This window comes from Pyrus communis, chromosome 8 (genome assembly GCF_041283825.1).
Source record: "Pyrus communis isolate YQ-2024b chromosome 8, ASM4128382v1, whole genome shotgun sequence".
Classification (NCBI taxonomy): Eukaryota; Viridiplantae; Streptophyta; class Magnoliopsida; order Rosales; family Rosaceae; genus Pyrus; species Pyrus communis.
In genome coordinates, this window is record NC_142572.1 from 21,588,953 (window position 1) to 21,610,108 (window position 21,156).

General features: G+C 34.0%; 1 protein-coding gene and 1 pseudogene across 1 annotated transcript; one reads left to right on the plus strand and one right to left on the minus strand.

Annotated features, from left to right (window-relative positions):
- Window positions 1–906: 906 nt before the first annotated feature.
- On the minus strand, window positions 907–3,357 carry LOC148695346 (uncharacterized; annotated as a pseudogene).
- Window positions 3,358–18,332: 14,975 nt separating this feature from the next.
- LOC148695347 (uncharacterized) lies at window positions 18,333–20,501 on the plus strand. The gene is made up of 2 exons (XM_088699244.1): window positions 18,333–18,461; window positions 18,809–20,501. Exons 1-2 carry the CDS (start codon window positions 18,421–18,423, stop codon window positions 20,418–20,420), a joined length of 1,653 nt encoding a protein of 550 aa, XP_088555370.1. The 5' UTR covers window positions 18,333–18,420; the 3' UTR covers window positions 20,421–20,501.
- Window positions 20,502–21,156: the final 655 nt, after the last annotated feature.

The following is a 21,156-nucleotide window of genomic DNA, read 5'->3' on the forward strand; positions in this document are numbered from 1 at the left end:
TACCAAAACATGTAATTACGAATCACAGTGATTAAAATACAAATCCTATTCATAAGTCTGTAACACAGAGAAGAAACTTACCTGCAGTCGAACTTGAAGAAACAGCCATTCCAGGTTCTGCAGCAATCAAGCAGTGCACCTTCTCCTCTCTTCAGTAATCGGTTTTGCTCTTAACTAATAATAGGTCTTAGTCCGGAATCGAGCTTTTACTGTGAGAGCATAGGCCACTATTTATACATAACATAATCCTTGCCAAGTTCTATAAGGATTCCCCTATTAAAATCCATATAGACAACCAACATAGTGTTTCAGTATAACATGAATTAAAAATCCATTCTCAACAAGACTTCCTATCCAAACTTGAAATATATAACTTAATCCACGAATTCATACTCATGCTCATATTCTAACATTCTCCCACTTGAGCAAGTATGAAAAGTATATCAGTTCTATCAAGTTTATAATAGGGTGATCACCAAGTCTTTTGAGTTTCATCATAAACAATCTACCTGTGCATTTCAAAACATAGGACAAAAAGTTGTCAATTACAACCATTATTTAAATGCTAACTTTAGATCACATATGTTCAATTTGCACTTTATAACATTATGATCAAACTGACATCAGTGGACCAAAATATCCACTCCCACTATTCCTCAACTTAATTCAAAACAATCAAGTCTAACAGATAGTAAAACTATCAACTAGTAATTCATTCCAATATAATGAATCACCAATATATGAATTCAACCAACTACTCAAGTCAAATCACAAATATTCTCAAAGCATCAAACTGAATCCAAAACACATATATATATCAGACCAATCAATTACAAAAAATTGAACTTCTGAATGCAATAAACCTAGCTAACAATTATACTAATTGATAATTAAACTAGCTAAACATAAACTTAACTTTAGAGAAGAACATTACTGCCACACCAGCTCTTCGAACTTCACAGTAGCAGCACTTCTCAAACTTTATTTTGCAACAATCCTTAATGCAGCAATTGCTCTTTGTAAAACAGAATAACAAACTATTCTCACTGATCAAAAAGACTCTTCACAAACATCAACTACCTCTGTCATTAGTTCTCAGATAATCCTTAAACAGTTCACAATCCTTTCTTAGATGACCTCGAGTTTTGCAGAAAAAAACACTTAAGCTTGGCAACATTTTTAAATTTTGGTTTAAGATTGTTAGACCCTTTAGAAATATCAAATATTTTAGCAGAAGTACCAGTCTTGTCAGAAGGTTTGGAGCACTTGAAATTCTTACTTGAATTATTTCCAGCATTGTTGAATTTCTTCCCCTTTCCTCCTTGCACAAAATTCAGTCTCAACATCCTTGCCTCTTTCTTGCTGTTGCCGAGTCTCCTCTTGAACACATTGTGCGATGAGCTCATCTATATCCCAACTCTTGTCTTGTGTATTATAAGACACCTTCAGCTGAGAGTACTTGCTAGGGAGAGCCTGGAGAATCATGAAAACCAACTGTTTTCCTCCAATATTGACATCCATCGAGTTCAACTTCTCAGCAGCATCAGTCATCTTCAATATATGGTCTCGAATTGAACCAATACTATCAATCTTATAGATTGTCAGTAAGGCCATGTATTGACTGATTTCAGCCTTCTGAGACTCCTTGAATTTCTTCTCAATTGCACTCAAATATTCAGCAGCTAATTCATGTCTTTTGATGCCTCCACGAACTGTATCGGTCGTGCCACTTTCCAGGATGGAGAGTACCACCTTGTTGGCTCTCATCCACCTTTCATGGTCTGCTTTCTCTATTCTAGTACTTTGTTCTGTGATCACTGGTCTTGGAGTATAAATGGCTATATCATACTCATTGATTGTCAATAGTAATCCTATCTCTCTCCTCAATTTCTTGTAGTTACTCCCTCCAGTGAGAATTGGTATATTAGCTAAGTTCAAAGTCTTGAGAGACACAGCGGATGCTGCAGAAGAAATCACAAACATGAACCAGTTAGGTTCCTGATTTCCTTTTGCAGTTTAGCACATCACAACTCTCATCAATAAATCATACATATAGACTTAACAACATATAGTTGATAAGCATACATAGAAAAATTGACTTATCAAAACTTTGCAAAAACCATGACAAGATATGCAACAACAGACAGTCAAGAGATGTCTCATGCATGATAACCATCGTTCCTGTAGAAGAGTTCGAAGCTGCTGCCATGTCTTTTAATCACTGCAGTCTTATAGACAACATATATATGCAACAACAGGCATCAACAGATGTCTCATGCATAATGATCATTTTTCATGGTTGTTAAGAAAACACAAAACGATCAGTAGAAAATGCAAATCAAAATTTTTCCGCAGATATGGAAAAATTCAGCCTTGATTATAAGCTCTAATCAGATATATCAGCATGCCAATTATGTTCATTCAAATAAGACCTTCATGTTTTGTTATTGAAATTTTGACAAAATCAAACAAAACTCAGATTTTAATTTGTGCACTAAGACAGATATGCATACATACATTTAGCAAGGTAATCTAAAATTTTCAAACATACCTTCTGCAGTCCAGCGGAGAAATATGCAACAATAGACAACCAATAAATGTCTCATGCATAATGATGTAATATCAAAATAAAACGATCATCAGAATCAGAATATCATTGCAAGATATTGAAAAATTATAGCCTTATATGTGATTGGTCATCCATTACTTCAGAATTCCTAACTGGCAGTTTTAATTAGTTGGGATTTTTCTTTGATTTCGATATCGGTATTTCAAAACTCAAACAGAAAACCTCGATTCAAACTATGCATCAAAATAGGTATGCCAATACTGATAAATCAACATAAATCATCAAACATACCTCCTGCATATGAGTTTCAATTTGAAATAGCGCAGCGGAGATAGAAAATACTAGTTTAGAGATTTATGGGAGAAAACCCAGAACAAAACTAGATGAATGCTTTGTGTAATCAAAAACCCCAAATTGGGGAGAGAACCCCGAACCAATAGTTTTGCAGGAATTCCAACGGAAAAGGTCTTTTGGAAAATTTAAATGGTAATATTTTAAAAACCCGTTTTGTTGTTATCTGCATAGTTGCAAACCTCAGAATCCGAGTTCGATTTCTCATGTTTGCAAAATAAGCGTTTTATTTTATTTTATTTTTAATAACTTACGAACCAATCGATTTCAAGACTGAATTCATAAACATGTAATCCAGGCTCTGATACCACATGTTAGAATAAACATGTACCAAAACATGTAATTATGAATCACAGTGATCAAAATACAAATCCTATTCATAAGTCTGTAACACAGAGAAGAAACTTACCTGCAGTCGAACTTGAAGAAACAGCCATTTCAGGTTCAATCAAGCAGTGCACCTTCTCTCTTCAGTAATCGGTTTTGCTCTTAACTAATAATATGTCTTAGTCCGGAATCGAGCTTTTACTGTGAGAGTAGAGGCCACTATATATACATAACATAATCCTTGCTAAGTTCTATAAGGATTCTCCTATTAAAATCCATATAGACAATCAATATAGTGTTTCAGTATAATATAGATTAAAAATTCATTCTCAACAAGACTTCCTATCCAAACTTGAAACATATAACTTAATCCACGAATTCACAGTCATGTTCATATTCTAGCAGCATTTCTATTTTCCTTTATCGTTTGTCCAAATGAATCTTTAGGACGCCAATCGTGCCAGCTGCCACGTACAACAAAGCCCTATTTATAGAGCTACTCGCCTCCACTCCTTCACTCACCTCTTCTCTTTCTCTCTGTAGACTGAGTCTCTATCTCCTTTCCTTATTTTCCTGTATCCTCCCATTTTTTCTTAGCTTTATGTAGACTAGCAGCTACTCCCCTTCCTGACCACCGACGCCGACATGTTGCTCGGTAACCGGTGGTTGTTCATGTGACTCAGTAGCCATGTCCTGGTTGAGCATTCCCCCCTCCTCTCTCTCTTAACTTTCTATATACTCACCCCTTTTCCTGAGTCTACAGAAAACTAAGAGAGAGCGGAGGAGAAGAATGCTCAGCCAGGAAAACCATTGGCTCCTGAGTCTCGCATGAACAATCATTACTGAGCAACATGTCGGCGTCGGTGGTCAAGAAGGGGAGTAGCTGCTTAACTGGAAATCATATTCTCCAGAGTGGCTGTATTCTTTCACATATTCGTCGTGCCCCCCCCCCCCCCCCCCCCCCCCGATTTTGTTCATTCCAGCTTTTCCAGCAATTAATCCAAAAATAGTTGGATTCTTAAAAATTGGATTCGTTGGGGAAGTAATGTATGTCTTGTTATGAGCTTTATAATTGTATTTACAGAACATCATCGACTTAGAATAATACGCCTCATCCTACTAAATTGTTCATATTACCTGATTTCTATCATCCTATTTCTAAGACATATTAGAACTCATAACTTTTTTTAGACTTTACCCCAGAAATAAATATCATTAGTTTAGTATATTTTATAAAATTAATTGATAATGGTAAGTAAGTTAAATGTTACAAGTATAGATTACTTGGTTTATCTTTGACAACTTTTATCTCTTTTATTTTGTGTAAAAAGTTATCAGGAAACTGTAATTAAGAGAATGGAGAATCTGCTGATTATTTTTTCATTTTTAGGTATACGTGCCTACACAATTCGCTGAACATTACTTAAATTTGGTTAAAATTATTTTTTTTACCCCTATAGTTTGGGTTGTCGTTAGGTTCAATGCTACCGACAGCATAAATTATAGTGGCAGTATATTTAATCTTCAACCAATTTCAGATACATTCTGCGAATTGCGTGAAAACAAATATCTAAAAATAAAAAATCGGTCCGTGGATTCTTAATCTTCTTTATCACAGTTTCCTGATGCTTTTCAAACAGAAAATAAAGATGCAAGTTGTAATTTATAAACTAAATAATTCATATTTGCATTTCTTAAATTTTTTGTCATTATCAATTAATTTTATAAGATATACTAAAATAACGGTATTCATTCTGATAGTAAAAATAAGAAAAATTAGGGCTCTCTTATATCTTAAAAATTAAGATAAAAAAAAAATTAGGTAATACTAACAGTTTAATAAGGTAAAGAAGCATATCATGCATTCGTGTTCGATAATATTCTGTAAAATATAATCTTAAAACCCATAAATATTTCTATTAATTCGACATATTCAATTCATAAGAACCCGATTACGGCGTTCAAAAAAAAAAAAAAAAATAATATCCCGATTACGATGTGATGGCTAAGACAGGTGGAATTAGCAAAATAAATGGCCTTTGCCAAATTCAGACTTTCTAGACAGAGGTAGATTTGTTTGAAACTCAATTATGTGGTTCAGGGGCTGCGAGAAGTTGTCTTACACCGTGAAACTCTTTCAATTCAGCAAGGTTTAGCTTAAAAAAAAAAAAAAAAAAAAAAAAAGGTAAATTGTAGCTATTGTTCTTTAATTTTGATTCAATTAGAGCAATGGTTTATCAACTAAAAATTCATTACCATTAATCCCTCAACTCATCAAAACGTGCAGTTATGGTCTCTCAACTAAAAATTCATTAACATTGGTCCCTTAACTTTAATTAACTGGAGAAATGGTCCCTTAATTTTAACGTAATTGTAGTAATGATCATTCCAACATAACTCGTTTTGACAAAAATTTTGACGTAGTTGACGAAAATGACCATAATTACACACTTTGATGAGTTGAGGAATCCTTATTATATAAATGTGACAATTTTTGACGTAATTGACAAAAATGATCATAATTACACATTTTGATGAGTTGAGGAACCCTTAATTTATCAATGTGACAAAATTTTTGACGTAGTTGACGAAAATGACCATAATTGCACATTTTGATGAGTTAAGGAACTCTTATTATATAAAGGATTATTTCAACATAATTTATTTTGAAAAAAAAATTTGACGAAATTGATGAAAATAATTATAATTACACATTTTGATAAATTGAAAAATCAGTGGTAATAGATTTTTAGTTAAAAAAGCATTACTCTAACTTGATTAAAATTACAAAATTATTGTTACAATTTACTTTAAAAAAAAATCCCGCAACTTGCCAAAAAAACATGATGGATTAGGAATCATATCTATCTGTTCATCAAAACAATGCATGCTAAGAATATTCACAGAAACGGGGAGTTTGAGTGAGAAAATGGAGAGTAAAAGATCTACGAGAGAGAGTTTGAGAGGTGAGAGAGAGAGATGTTGGTGGGATGTGAAGGATGATGTTTGATGGATGACAAGAGTGTAATTAATGAGATAGAGTAAGGTAGTAGGAGAGAAAAAAGTGTAATTAATAAATGGAAAAGAAATGATGTCTGGCCATGCATGTCTCTGGTTTCAGACCGGCAGTGGCGCTTACAAACAAGACGTGGGCGGTGGCGCGCACTGCACAAAGACCTGTCTTTAGTCCCATCAGTCAACAGTTAAAATTTTCACTGTTTAAAGCATAATTGTGCTTTTAGACTTTCGATTTGAGTTCCGTTTGCAGTTAGGTGTTCGTGAAAACGAGTGTTATTCAAAATTAGTAAAATAACTCTAAAAAGTGAAAGAAAAACTGATATGAAAAGCATATGTAGCATTTCAGAGCTGTTTACGTCTCAATATCCTCCAACAATTATTCAGCACCACGGATGAGAGGGAGAGATATAAATCCAGACGGGCGATATTTAAGGGTGAGAATCAAACTCAAAGATGCTGAGTGCTTAATTAAATAAGCTGCAAGTCCATCGTTGGTTGAATTGAATGCTTGAATTTAGGCAAACTGTTATGTCTTCGGGTTGTTGAGGTCAAGCCCATCTAAGCTTAATTGTTGCTTCATGTATTCTTGGAACAATATGGGTTCACAATTTTAGTTTCATAGCTTTGAATATCAAATGATGCGACAAATTCAAAAAACTAGTTTTCATGTTTTTGAAAATTGAAAGTAGTTATCAAATAAATTTTTAGTTTCCCAAAAAATGAAAACAAAAATTAAAACTGATAACAAAATAGTTATCAAACGACTCGTAAATTTCTTGGGTGGCCAACAAGCCAATAACTTAATCCATGCCTGAAATTGCACGCTCCACCACCACAACTACTCAATTGCCTCATTTGATCAGGAAGACTAACTTGGATCGGACCATTCAGTGCATTGAAGAAATTCGAAGGAAAAAATGGATGAGAACTTTCCTATTTTGTCCAATCTGAAGTTACTCATAAAAAAAAAAATTAAAAAAAAAAAAAAAAAGATAGCCCTACTAGTCCCCACAAAATAGTAAGATTAAAATGGCCAATTTTTCTTCACAAGTGATCTTTAATTTTGACCAAAAATGAAAGTTTTCATCCGTTTTTCCCGTCCAAATGTCTTTTAATATAATGAATAGTCATATCAAAACTAACCAATAAGGTGAATAAGTCTTTGTAGTTAAGCAAATTATCAGAAAGTACGCAGACTTTGCAATGCTGTCACGTATTAGTTTAAAAGGATTAGCATTCTCTTTCATTTCCTTCCTTCCTATTTGAACACTCAAGAATTCATCTTTGTAGGAAGAAAAGGAGTAAAAAAAAAAAGAACCGTGAAAGAAGAGGAGGGAGGGGAGGGGTAAAGGAACGAGAGAATCCCCATCCGGTTAAAATGGCTTGAATTATAATGGCTGCTTTTGCTTGGTTCTGCTTTTGCGTGACTCGAAACAAGAGTTAAAATCTTGCAATATTACCGATAAAAAAGGTGACAAGAACTAAAAAATTAAACATATCTAAAACAGGGATTAAGAATTAAGTGGCAATCTGATTGGATCAAATTGGTCAATTCCTACTCACAGATTCTTTTCTTCCTGACCGCTTTTCTGTATTATAAGGTGTGTAAAAAGATAGTGGCAAATGCCTCCTTAATTAACCTAAAGACTATCCATTTGAATAATATTTTGCAGAGCACATAATTTGACGATTGACAGTTGAATTTTTTGTTAAAATCATTAAATAAAGCATTCAACCATCAACCATTACATCATGTGGCCTCTAAAATATGGTCTAAAAACATGGTCTTTTTAGCATTACTTTTGATTAAATTATAATTTGCTGATATAATTAAGTGGAGTTTTAAGGGCAAAAGTATTGATTTACCATTATCAAGTTGGGTTAATGCACGCAAGAGGGCAAAAGTAGTTTGTCGGGATACAGTTTGGTATGTCAAGTGTCATAATATAATTGTTTGAAATTTTTTTAAGTCTCAACTAATTGTATTAATTATACTTGGTATACCGGGTCGTGTTTCTAATACACTAAAAATCTCTCTAAAAAGCTCTATTCTCCTAAAATATATGGCTTTATTTATAATCACTCCATTGAAACTTATAGCTTTCCTAAAACTATATGAACGGGGGTCTAGGATCACATGACAATATATACTCATATTATATCTAAAATGTTTAAGAGTGCTTTTGATCCGACTAAAGACAAGTTTCAACAATAAAAATTATAAGTCATGAATTTTTTTTTTTCAAAAAAGAATATGACTCGTGCTTCTTCAAAAAACACTTGTAATTTCAACAATAATTTTTTGGAGAAGCATATGCCTCGTGCATCTTCAAAAAACACACACTTATTTCAATGGACATGATCATAATAAAACATATACCCACAGATAAATCGCTTATGATAAGAGAGATGATATCATGCATCAGCAGCATCACTGATTTTTCTGGAATAAAAAAACATAAAAGTCTAATTAAAATTTTGGGATTAAATAAAACGGAAAAAAAATGTCTGAGCTGAATGGGCCAGGAGAAATGACACAAGGCCCAGCTAGAAGAAAACAGTCCATGTTCATTGTGGTTAGGCTACAAATGAGTTTCTATTCAAAGTCCTTCAGATAGCATCATAGCAGTTACTGAACCGGTGAGTGAACCGGAAATAAGATTACCACAACGACGGTTTGCTTCCATATTTTTTAATGCATATTTATTGTGCCGTCTATTTTACTTATTCCAGCTGTCTCAGTCATCACATCCTACATATATTATCTTTGTATCATGATTCCACTTGAAAAATAAAAAATAAAAAAATTTGTTTGTTTATAATATGATATTTAATATACTAAACCATGTTTTTGTTACAGTGAAAAATTTATGTGGAATTGTCACGTTTTTGTGACACGGCGGTTCCGTAAATGAATCTCAGGTAAATAAGGAAAAAAAAAAAAACAAAAAAGAAGCGAAGAATCCAAAGTCCCACATCTAAAAGTGGACACATCAGCACTCTCAACTCAGTGGGTAACCAAAGGTTTAGCCAGTTATATGACTCCGTCCACTAGGCCTCTTGGCTTGGGCTGGATCTTGTAAAAAGCTAATGGGTCTCATCGTGGGTTGTCTCAAAGCTTTCGCACGCTACGGTACTTGAGAAAATAAAAGGTTAGGATTAGATGCAACGTGCGAGTTTGTAACTCAAGTGATTGTTCTAGGTTCTATGTTATTTCTTTTATGAAATATGGTGTGATCAAGGTAGCTAGAATAATGTAAGAACATTGGTCTTGTTATATTTTAAAAAATTTCTCCAAGTTAGCACACGTGTTATGATGGATAAAATCGTAATAATACAATAGGTAAAATAGTAATAGGAGATTGAGTTTAAAAATGCGTTAAGGAAAAACGTATGTAAAGTGACACATTTGTTTTATCCAAATAGTGTAACACTACTAAAGTAGACCACTATAGTCTAATACAATAACATTTGGAAGTATTCGTATAATTACTTTTGATGTACCAAAAAAAAAGACCATAATAATACCAGATATACTTGAACAAGGTTGAATTCAAATCCAGATTTCCAATTGAGGAGTGAAGAGGAGGTCGGAGGAGGAGGTGGGTCCCAGTGACACTGCCAATGGGTGTAAAACTTGGACTTTGCAAATGTGGTGCCAGTACTACAATTGCTGATGGCGGATCACTGGTTGCTTAGACGTCGGACTTGTCTTTGTTTTATAGAGGCTCAGGCGCAGACTGCATGTCTGGCTCTGATATGCCATGCTGCAGGCTATAGTTGTCCTAAACCTTTTTTTGACGTTTTGTTTTTGTTGTTTAGGGTCAGAGGTAGGGGTAAGGACAGGCACCCCCTAGCTAAGACTAAGACCTGGTTTGGTACTGAGGTGATTCTGAAAAAAGCTGGTATCAAAAAAAGCTGGGAGCTGTTTTTGTGTTTGGTAAACATTCAGCTTCAGCTTTTTTTCACAGTTTTGGGTGAAAAAAAGCCAAAAACAAGAAGCTGCAAAACCTAGCTTTGAAAAATCGGCTTTTTTTCACATCTGTTTTACATAAAAGTTTACCAAACACTATAATACTGTTTTTTTTTTTTCAAAAGCACTTTTACAATAAAGTTTACCAAACACTCTACTGCTTTATTTCACAGCCGCTTATTCTCACAGCACAGCAGAATCAACTTTTTTTCAAAGCACATCAATACCAAACCAGCCCTAAAACTGGTCAAGATCAGCTTATCTCCTTCGATTTTGGTACGATATAGGCAACACCAAGGGCCTACCCCCTCAGACTATGACCTCATTGGCCTGGTCTGTGAATGATGTGTGGAGACGTCCAATTGGTACAAATTCGTTTTTTCTTTTTCCTTTTTTCACCAATATTACCGTTAGCTACATGCTTTTTGTTTTTCTATTTTCCCATTTTTGTTTGTTCAAATGGGTACAAAAACGTTTAGAGACTCTGGGAATCTTTAGCGCGCCATTCCTGCCACATATCCAAAGCCATACACGGTGGACAGACAATCGGATCCATAAAAATTGGCATGTGTTATAATAAGGAGTCGTACTTAAGATACCTATTTATGCAAATGGGTCGGTTTTTTATGTGGTAAAATATAATTCATATCATATTTGAGTCTATAAAATAAGCACATACTAATTTATACGTAATTTGCCTAGGTTATAAGCTCTAACTCTCGTTCGACTAGCACCTAATGCAACCTTGATGGATAATGTTCCATGTAGTCCTGCAACCACATAGACAAACTATATATTTCAGTGGTTTTAGACCCACCCTATTTTTCTAATTTCCCACCCACCATAAAAAGTTAAACTAAATCCTACTATTTTCCCACAAACTTTATCTCCAAAATTCCCTTAACGTAACAACATAATCAGGTTACCCGGGCCAACGCAGCTCATCAGCACGACCTCCAATCGCGATCCACATTCTTGACAGCTTAAACACCTCAAAAAGTCCCCGCCCAAAACCCCCAAAAATGGCTGGGATCCCAAAACCCAAACTACCAAGAAAACACCCCACTCCCCCTTTCTCCTCCCAAACCACCACCACCACCACAAAAAGTCCCAGCCCCTTGATTCCTCCTCCATTTGGTTTTTCACTTTTGCAAAATCTAATTGCACTATTAGAAGTTACAAATGATAAATTGCCTTCGAATCTAAATCTCTCTTTCTATAAGCTAGATAAATTTAGAGCATCTAGATATTATATTAATTTGCATGATTGATCTTGTGATCCTTGTGCTATACTGCTATACAAATAAAAAAATGCACATGTACAATCATGAAAATCAAATTGTGATGCTCCCGAGCTACATGAAACAAAACAATAACATTATACACAAACTGTATATAGGTGACCGAATCATTTAGAATAATGCTAAAACGTCAAAGAGCCTTGCACTCTTTTCTAGCAAAACCATTCCTGACATCATACATACATACATACATACATACATATATATATATATATATAGTTATCCGACACCATCATCAAATGAGGTACATCAGATTATATAGTCTTTGCACTCTTTTCTAGTAACCAAACATGCAAAAATGGACTTAAATTAACGAGACCCCAACAAAAGCATTAGGCAGGATAGAAAGCATGTACATAATTATATGTGTGATTTAGTACGTAGCAGGCATGCATCCCATTGTCCAATTAAAGCACAGCTTAAATTTTTGAAAGAGAAATTATACAGGCATAGAAATTCCAATTCATACCTAAATAAGGAGATCATCATTCGCCATTATTTATATTGAACGAAGAGAAACTTACTTGCATCTTAAACATTAAGATGTCATTAGTTATAATAGTAATTTGAATCAATTACATATTGTTTTGTTGTTTAATTTTTTCTCATGATAATAAATAATTGGTTTGAGATCTCACAATAGTGACATTGATCATGGCGATTTAAATATGCGTACCTATAGTAATGTTATGTATTATGCATTGATACACACACACACACACACATACATATTCATTGCAATTTTGTGTAAATAATTGAGAGATGAAGTCATTATTTGTTGTTTTAAGGATTACGAACCAGGGAATGAATTCAGTTTTATTTATTAAATTGATTGGTGTACAAAATTCATGTCCATTTGGAGAAATTCTTCATTTGCAACTAGCGCCTAGCACAACCTTGATGGATAATGTTACTGTTTTTGTCCATATAGTTATGCAAGCACGTAAACAAACTATATATTCAAATCCGGTCACATATATATATATTTTATACAAAATGTTAATTGTTTTTTGTTCATGTAGCCCGGGCTCATCACAAGTTTGACTTTCATAATTGTACATATATAACTTTTTCTCTGTATCGTACGAGGATCATAAGACTGGCCATGCAAGTTGATATAACATATTTGGATGCTCTAAATTCATTTAACTTATGAAAAGAGAGATTTGAATTCAAATAAAAGCGACAAATTCGTGTCTTTTTTTTCTTCTTCCAATTTTGGTATATATTGGGCTTTAGGTTGAGGAAGTTTTGCACGAATATAATTGCAGTCACGTTGGCTACATGTTTTTGGTTTTTCTATTTGCCCTTTTTGTTTGTCCAAAGGGGTACAAATTCGTTTAGGGACTCTAGGAATCCTTAGTATGCCACTCCTGCAAACTTGGTCACTGCTCTTGTGGTTGATAATCACGTAAAATCCAGAATACTGCTCGGCCGAGCCCTAAAAATCCTCCGAAGACGAACCCTAAAAATCCTCCCAAGTGGTCTCATCAAATCATAGCCAGGCATCATAAAGGACTTGCGACTTCTATGGTATTCTTCAAAACTATTTTCCCTATTTTCAGTACATAGAGATTGCTTTTCCTACGTTTACGGAAAGTATACTTTTCTCCTTTTAAATAGCAGAAAAGAAATAGCATAAGGGGAGGGAAAAACTAATGAAAAAGAAATAAAAAGAACTAGTAAGAAAGAGCTAGCACGATCAACGGTAATTCTGTTGTATTCAAAACACAAATAAGTATAGTTATTTATTTAATTCAAACTATAACACGTGATTATAACGGATAAATTAAATCAAATTAGTGATAATACTTATCTTCACTAGAGATTAAGGATAAGACCAAGACTCTGTCAAAAAATTAGAGATAAACATGTAAAGACTTTAAAACATGGGAACAACACGTATGTATATATAAATTCGCTCATTTCCAACCAGGGGTGCACACGCAAGTCAAGATCCTTATTAATTAGGTTGGTTAGGGTTTCTTTAAAACTTTCAGAGCCTTACTAGTTAGGGTTTCTTCAAAACTTTCACGATGAGGCGCCTACTGATGGACTACGGCGACGAAAAAATAAGGTAATCACATGCACACTCGGCGACGAACAAATATTAATTTTGAATGAAATTAAAAATTTTAACTTTAGAAAAAAAATAACAAAACATCGTGTTAGTGGGTGGTTTATGTTTAAATTCTTATTTATTTTTAAAAATATTTTAAATAAAAATTGTATAAATAGAAAAAACTTGAGTTTCTTAAATAAAAAACAAACAAGGGCCAATTGTCACACGCCTACACATGTGACAAGAGGCTAGTGAAATTAATGGCCTCAATTGTCCAAATGCATTTTTTTTTCTTTTGCTTTTGAAAATAACCTAAAAAAATAACAAAAACCAGAATAATCATAACTTTGTAATCATTTGTCTTTCAACTTCCCAGCCTTTCTATTTCTATTGAATGTTTAAGCAACTATCACTTGGTCCTGAAGATTGTAATTTGAGGTAACCATAACTTTGAATTTAAATTTTCTTTTTCAATAATTTATTTTTAAACTAGGTTATTCTAAAATTTGATTCGCTAGTGTGTGTTGATTTTAGAAAGAACACAAGAGAACCACTTGGCATTGTTGAATTATTATATTCGTCAATCAAGTTTTATTATTTTTTACACTTAGTGCATTTGCGTCTAAGGGCACGTGACATGTAATATTAAGTAATGTTAGTATATCTTTTTCCTTTTGATATTAATTTTTAATGATATTCGATGAAAAATAGACTTTTTATGTAATTAGCGAATTATTTTTACTACATACCAATATACAAAGAGTTGGAGGTCCGAGAACTTTAGGGCCCCACTTTGAATACTCGCCTAGGGCCCCCAAATTCTTAGGGCCAGCCCTGGTCAGAAGGTTGAAAGAAACAATATTTATTTTGCATTTGATTACCCATGTTACCACTCACCGGAATCCGAATGTGAGTATGGAGTTTTTTTCCTTCACAAATAAGAGTATTAGGCATTTTAGTTGCCCTTAAGAGTCGTTCTTTGTCCCAGTTGCATACTGCACCTTTATGGTTTGTACCCGATCTTTGATTGGTTATTTTAATTAAATTTTGTTTTGTTTCCCTTTTTTAGTTGGAAAGATTTGGTTTTTTATTTTTAGTTTTATGAAATTGTTTACTTCTCATACTTATATGCACTTAATACAATCATCAACTAACGATTATACTAAAACTACTACCTAAAGACTTTAGCCCAAAAACAGTTTTTCTGCTCCAACTGTTTTTTCTTAAATTTAGCTTTTTAACCCCAAAATATTAAAAAATGAACTTAGGCTAATTTTTTTCTTAAATTTACTTTAAAAAAAAAATTATGTTGACTATCGTAAATTAATTCTATGAACATTTTAATCTAAAAATATTTAAATTCCGATAAATATTGAAAAATCACTAAATCTATATATGAAACTCATGAAACACTATGGAAGAATATAAAAATCATGATAGAGATGTATAAACACAAAATTTGGAAATGGTAGAAAGAAAAATTGGAAGAATTCTAGGAGAAAAGTGAGTTTTGTGTGGATATTTGAACAAATGCATGGGTACTTATAAAGTTTTTGGGTGAATTTTGAGTTAAATAATTTTTTTAATTATTTTAGTCATTAGATTTAAATTTGGGCCGTTATATTTTTTTTTTTACAATTAATATTCGATCTCAGTCGTTGGATTCAATAAATATATAAATATAAAAACAAAAAAAAAATTAATTTGAATATAGGCTATTGGATCAATCAACAGTCTGTTGATCGCAACTGTCGGATCAAAGTAGCCGTTGGGGCACCTGGGAAAAATGGCCGACATGCCCGCGTAGGTGGGGCCTTGTCTATCTGAAGGGTCGCGCGTTGCGCACGTCAGGTGAGTGGGTGTTGGGGGGGGGGGATTGGCGCACAGACGCCGGGTTTCACTCGTTTAGGTGAGGCCCACACCGAATCCTGGGCTAAATTTTGGGGAGAATTTGGCTTGGGTTTGGCTTTTAGCTTTTAGTGGAACTGCTTTCAATAACAACACCAATCCTGCTCCAACAATTTTTGGTCTAGCAGTAGGTGGCTGCTTCGTTGTTTTGGTTTGTATTGTGGGAGAGCAAGCTGCCGGGCAAATGTGAGGGAGAAGTTGGTGTTTGGTTTGCAAGAATAGTAGATATGTTGGTGTTAATATTGCCCGCAAAAATATGTTGTTTCGACTTTCATGGCCGGTCTTATGATATCTGTTTATGCAAAGGAGTCTGGAATGTTCGAGTTTAAATTTTTCTTTCCACAAGTTAAGTGAATTTAGAGCATATCTAAATATTCAACTTGCATGACCGGTCTTATAATTCTTGAACGACACAAATAAAACATGCACATGTACAATTTTGAAAGTCTAACTTGTAATGCACACTAGCTACATGAATAAAAATAGTAACATTTTGCGTAAAATGTATATACGTGACCGACTTTAAAAATCTAGCTTGTCTACATACTTGCATGACTACATGGACAAAAACAGTAATAGTATCCATAAAATGTATAAAGTTGATTGCAAAAGGAATGCAAGGGTATAATGATATTTTGCGTAAATATATATTCATATATTAGAGGATGGGACATAAATAGGAAAATTAAAAATTCTACTATTTTTATTTTATTTTTCAAATGAAGCATTTGGTTTCTTCGTCAAAGCAGTCTACATTTTTAGAGGCCGAAAAGATTCACAGAGGTATTTTAGCTTCTATAACCATTATTATGTGATGCACCAGTGTAAAAAATTGAACAGAGGACATTGCCGTGTGAAACATTGAAGATTGATTGTGGTCAACGAATACCATATAGGGAAAGAATTGTTTAGTCTTAATTTTCTTCCTCGGACACTTACCTGAGCTTCTGTTCTTATCCGTTTGATAAAAATCCCATGGTCGTAATATAAAACTCAAAGTTAAAATTGATAATATAATTTTATTTTGTTTTACATGGAAGTTTCCTGTATGTTTCACTTCCCTTCTTTTCTTTACGTCTCAATATCTTCCAACAATTATTCAGCAGCCATGGATGAGAGGGAGAGATAGAGATCGAGACGGGCGATATTTAAGGGTGAGAATCAAACTCAAGATGCTGAGTACTTATTAAATAAGCTACAAGTCCATCGTTGGTTGAATTGAATGCTTGAATTTAGGCAAACCGTTATGTCTTCGGGTTGTTGAGGTCAAGCCCATCTAAGCTTAATTGTTGCTTCATGTATTCTTGGAACAATATGGGTTCACAATTTTAGTTCCATAGCTTGGAACAATATGTGCCATATACCCTCCTCCCAAATCCCACTTCTTTTGCTCAACACGCGCGCGCGCATACAATTGCAATTTTTTGTAAATAATTGAAAGATGAAGTCATTATTATGAAGTCACACATACAATTGCAATTTTGTGTAAATAAAGATGAAGTCATTATTCGTTGTTTTGAGGATTACGAGCCAGGAAATGAATTCAGTTTTATATATTAAATTGATTAATGTACAATATTCATGTTAATTCAGAGAAATTCTTAATTTGCTTCTCGATATATAGCTAGATAGCTTCTTAAAAAATAAATATTTGTATATTGTAAAACATAAAATAAGTACATGTAATTAGCATGGGTACATATATTCAGCAAAAATAATATGGGTACAAATCAAATTAAAAAATATGGGTACATATTAAATTTAAAACTATGGGTACAAATTGAAATTAAAAAGAATATTGGTCCAAATTTGAAGAAGGTTACAAATTAAGATTAGAAATATATGAAACATACAAAGAAATATGGGTACAAATTAAATTGAAAAAATGACTACATATTAAATTTAAAATTATGGGTACAAATTGAAATTAAAAAGAATATTGGTACAAATTTGAAAATGAGTACAAATTAAAAACAAAAATGTATGAAAAATTGTAAAAAGATATATCTAGACATCATTAATAAGTTTTTCATTTTTTGAAATTGACATACGATGACATGTAATAATTTAATATTAGAATAATGACATGGACAAAAGTCAAAATACCTTGATAAAATCGAAAAATCAGACAGGTTTCAAATTTCAATTAATGAGAAATGGAAATTAATGAGAGAGAGAAGCCTAATTTTAATTAAGGAGAAATGAAAATGAGAGATAAGAACCCAATTTATGCATATATTCGCTCCTTCCCAACCAGAGGTACACACACAAGTCAAGAGCCATAGGCTAGTTAGGGTTTCTTCAAAACTTTCAGAACAAGGTAATCACAGGCACACTCGGTCACTGCTCTTGTGGTTGATAATCAATTAAAATCCCGAATATTACTCGGCCGAGCCCTAAAAATCCTCTGAAGGCGAACCCTAAAAATCCTTTCAAGTGATCTCATAAAATCCTAGCCATGCATCATAAAGGACTTGTGACTTCGTTTTCCGTCATGCTTCAATGGGATTCTTCAAAACCATTTTCCCTCTTTTCAGTATATAGGGATTGCTCTTCCTACGTTTATGGAAAGAGAATCAACAGCAATTCTGTTGTATTCAAAACACAAACACGTGTAATTATTTATTTAATTCAAATTATAACACGCAATTCTATTGGATAAATTCAACCAAAGTAGTGATAATACTTATCTTCACTAGAGATCAAGGATAAGACCAAGACTCTTTCAAAAAATTAGAGATAAACAATAAAGACTTTAAAGCATGGGAACAGCACGTATGTATATATAAATTCGCTCATTTCCAACCAGGGGTGCACACGCAAGTCAAGATCCTTATTAATTAGGTCGGTTAGGGTTTCTTCAAAACTTTCAGAGCCTTACTCGAGTTAGGGTTTCTTCAAAACTTTCACGATGAGGCGCCTACTGATGGTCTACCTTGACGAAAAAACAAGGTAATCACTTGCACACTCGGTTACTGCCCTTGTGATTGATAATCACGTATTAATGTATGTCTCATATGTTACTTTGTAGATAATTGATTTGGAAACTACAAATATTTCATTCGTGATGGTAATAAGCTTCAAAGTCTGCAATTTTAATAACAAACTAAAGATATTTCGTCATTTGGAGGTTTTATGTGCAATATATGTATATGCAAATGTGCTCTAAATCACTATATTATTCTTTGTTCTTAATTGTGGCTTTGTAGGAGAATTATTTTTTGTTCCTGCATTTAATCTGGCTAGCTTTACACATTCCGTTCCTAACAATCCATTTTCTGTTTTTTTATGTGCCGCAGAGAAAGGCGTGACAAGATTATAACTGTGAATTTCGTGGAAGGCATAATCATTTACGCTGTGTTTTTTGGATCGTTGGCACTTATTCGTGCATATCCTGAAAGAATTCTTCCACCTATGTTAACATACTACCGCCTATCAAGAATGTTTGTGTTGGTCATTCTCGATTTCATTGGCCGGAAGTTCAGAATGATCATCTTCATAATATGTAGAAGAAGAAGAATGATCATCTCGAAAGTAGAGGACAGCAGCCCCTGGTCCAATAAACTCGCGGGAGATGTTATGCAACTGATTGTACGACGACTGGGCTTATCAGACTACGTTCGATGTGCTGCAGTATGCCGTTCATGGCAAGCAATTATTAAAAGCAATATTCAGTCGCGCCGTCCCCTTGCTCAGGATCAAGTTCCATGGCTTATGTTAAGCTCTCATCCCATGTCCACCAGAGATCATCGCGTTTTAAGTCCAGGTGATTGGAAAGATCATAAATTTCTACGATCATGGCCAGATACAATTTTTTATTGTACAATGAATAGGATGGATTGTGTTGGCTCAATAGAGGGATGGTTGATCATGGTCGACAGTGCGTTGAGGCGTCCAGAGGGTTTTATGAAACCTTGGTCATTCTACCTAAAAAATTGTCAGAACCCTAGTTTTAAAATAGAATTCTTCTTCTTCAATCCAATATCTGGTGATCGAGTGATGCTCCCCTCGTCGCAGTCCACCCTTCCATGCCACTGCATCAATGGTCCTGACTTCTCCGTTTCTAAAATTATTGCCTCTTCGGAACCAAAAACAATCAGCCAGGAGCCATGTTTTGTGGTTTGTCTTTGCAAACAGGGTCATCTGACTTATTGTAGGCCAAGGGATCAATCATGGAGCTCGATTGATGAGGACGTACCATTTGTTAATGATATAGTTATACTGGGTGGTAAGTTATATGCTACAACGTCCTTAGAGTCCAAGTTTTTAATGGTATTTGAGATGATCGAAGACACCAAAGGCAATGGCGGTCCTCTTAGCTATAGGGTCCTTAAGTTGATAACCCTTGATCCCAACACACGTCCTTCCTTTTTTCCACTTCCTTTCGTTAAAATTGATTACAATGGATCAAGAGTAGAGCATTACAAAGGCCGTGATTTCGTTCACCTAGCAAAAGATTCTGCATCTATGGAGTTGTTTATGATTTTTCATAAGGCAGACTATGCATACAAGCCTAAACAAGAAACATATTTACTATCCGATCCTTGGCATAAGGTCATGCTTGGAAAGACCTTTCGTTACACTGAGCCACCTAAGACTAAAGGATTTCGAGTGTTCAAACTGGAGTGTGATATTGATGGTGGTCCACAATGGATGGAGGTTGTTGAACTTGGTGATCGGGTATTATTTGTGAGCAACCACCATTCCGCTGTTATATCGTACCCCCATGGTCAGAAGGTTGAAAGAAACAGTATTTATTTTGCCTTTGATTACCCGTGTTACGAATTAACGGAATGTGACTTTGGAGTATTTTCCTTCACAAATAAGAGTATTAGGCATTTTAGTAGCTCCAAGAGTCGTTCTTCGTACATGTTGCATATTGCACCTTTATGGTTCGTACCCAATCTTTGATAGGTTAGTTTAATTAAATTTTGTTTTGTTTCCCTTTTTTAGTTGGAAAGATTTGCTTTTTTATTTTTATTTTTATGAAAATTGTTTACATCTCGTATTATATGCACTTAATACATATATAAATCAAGTGATTATGTGTATTTAATACAATCACTACATTTAATCATTCATGAAAGGAACATAACTACATTGAGATCCAATTATATAAAATAAATTTAACGTTATGTGGAGTCTTGATTCAATAACTTTGTATTATTGTAACAAGAAGTCAATATAATGATAATCCTGTTTCATATAGTTCATTTTCCTAGCAAAGACATATCAAACACTGTAAGAAATAACGATCCAATATCCCCACTCGCCCTCACTCGCGGATGCCTCTATGCCCTCCTTCCAGATATGCCTCTATACTCTCGTTCCAGATATGCCCTACAAGTTTTTGGGCCCGCATGCCTTCCTTTTTCAAGTAACTTTTATTGGGGGCCCACCACCAGTTTTGGTTTTTATTTTTTTTATTTTTTTTTCTTTCCAATTTTGTTATTGGGCATACAGTTGATGGTGATGTTGTGCACCGTTGCGGACCGGTCACTTGGCCACATGTTTTGTTTTTGTATTTTCCTTAGTCCAATTGGTACAAATTTTATTTTATTTTTTCTTTTTCGTGGTATTAGCTATTAGGGTTTCGGTTGACGTTTTTTTAACCAATATTCCCGTTGGCTACACGTTTTTTTGTTTT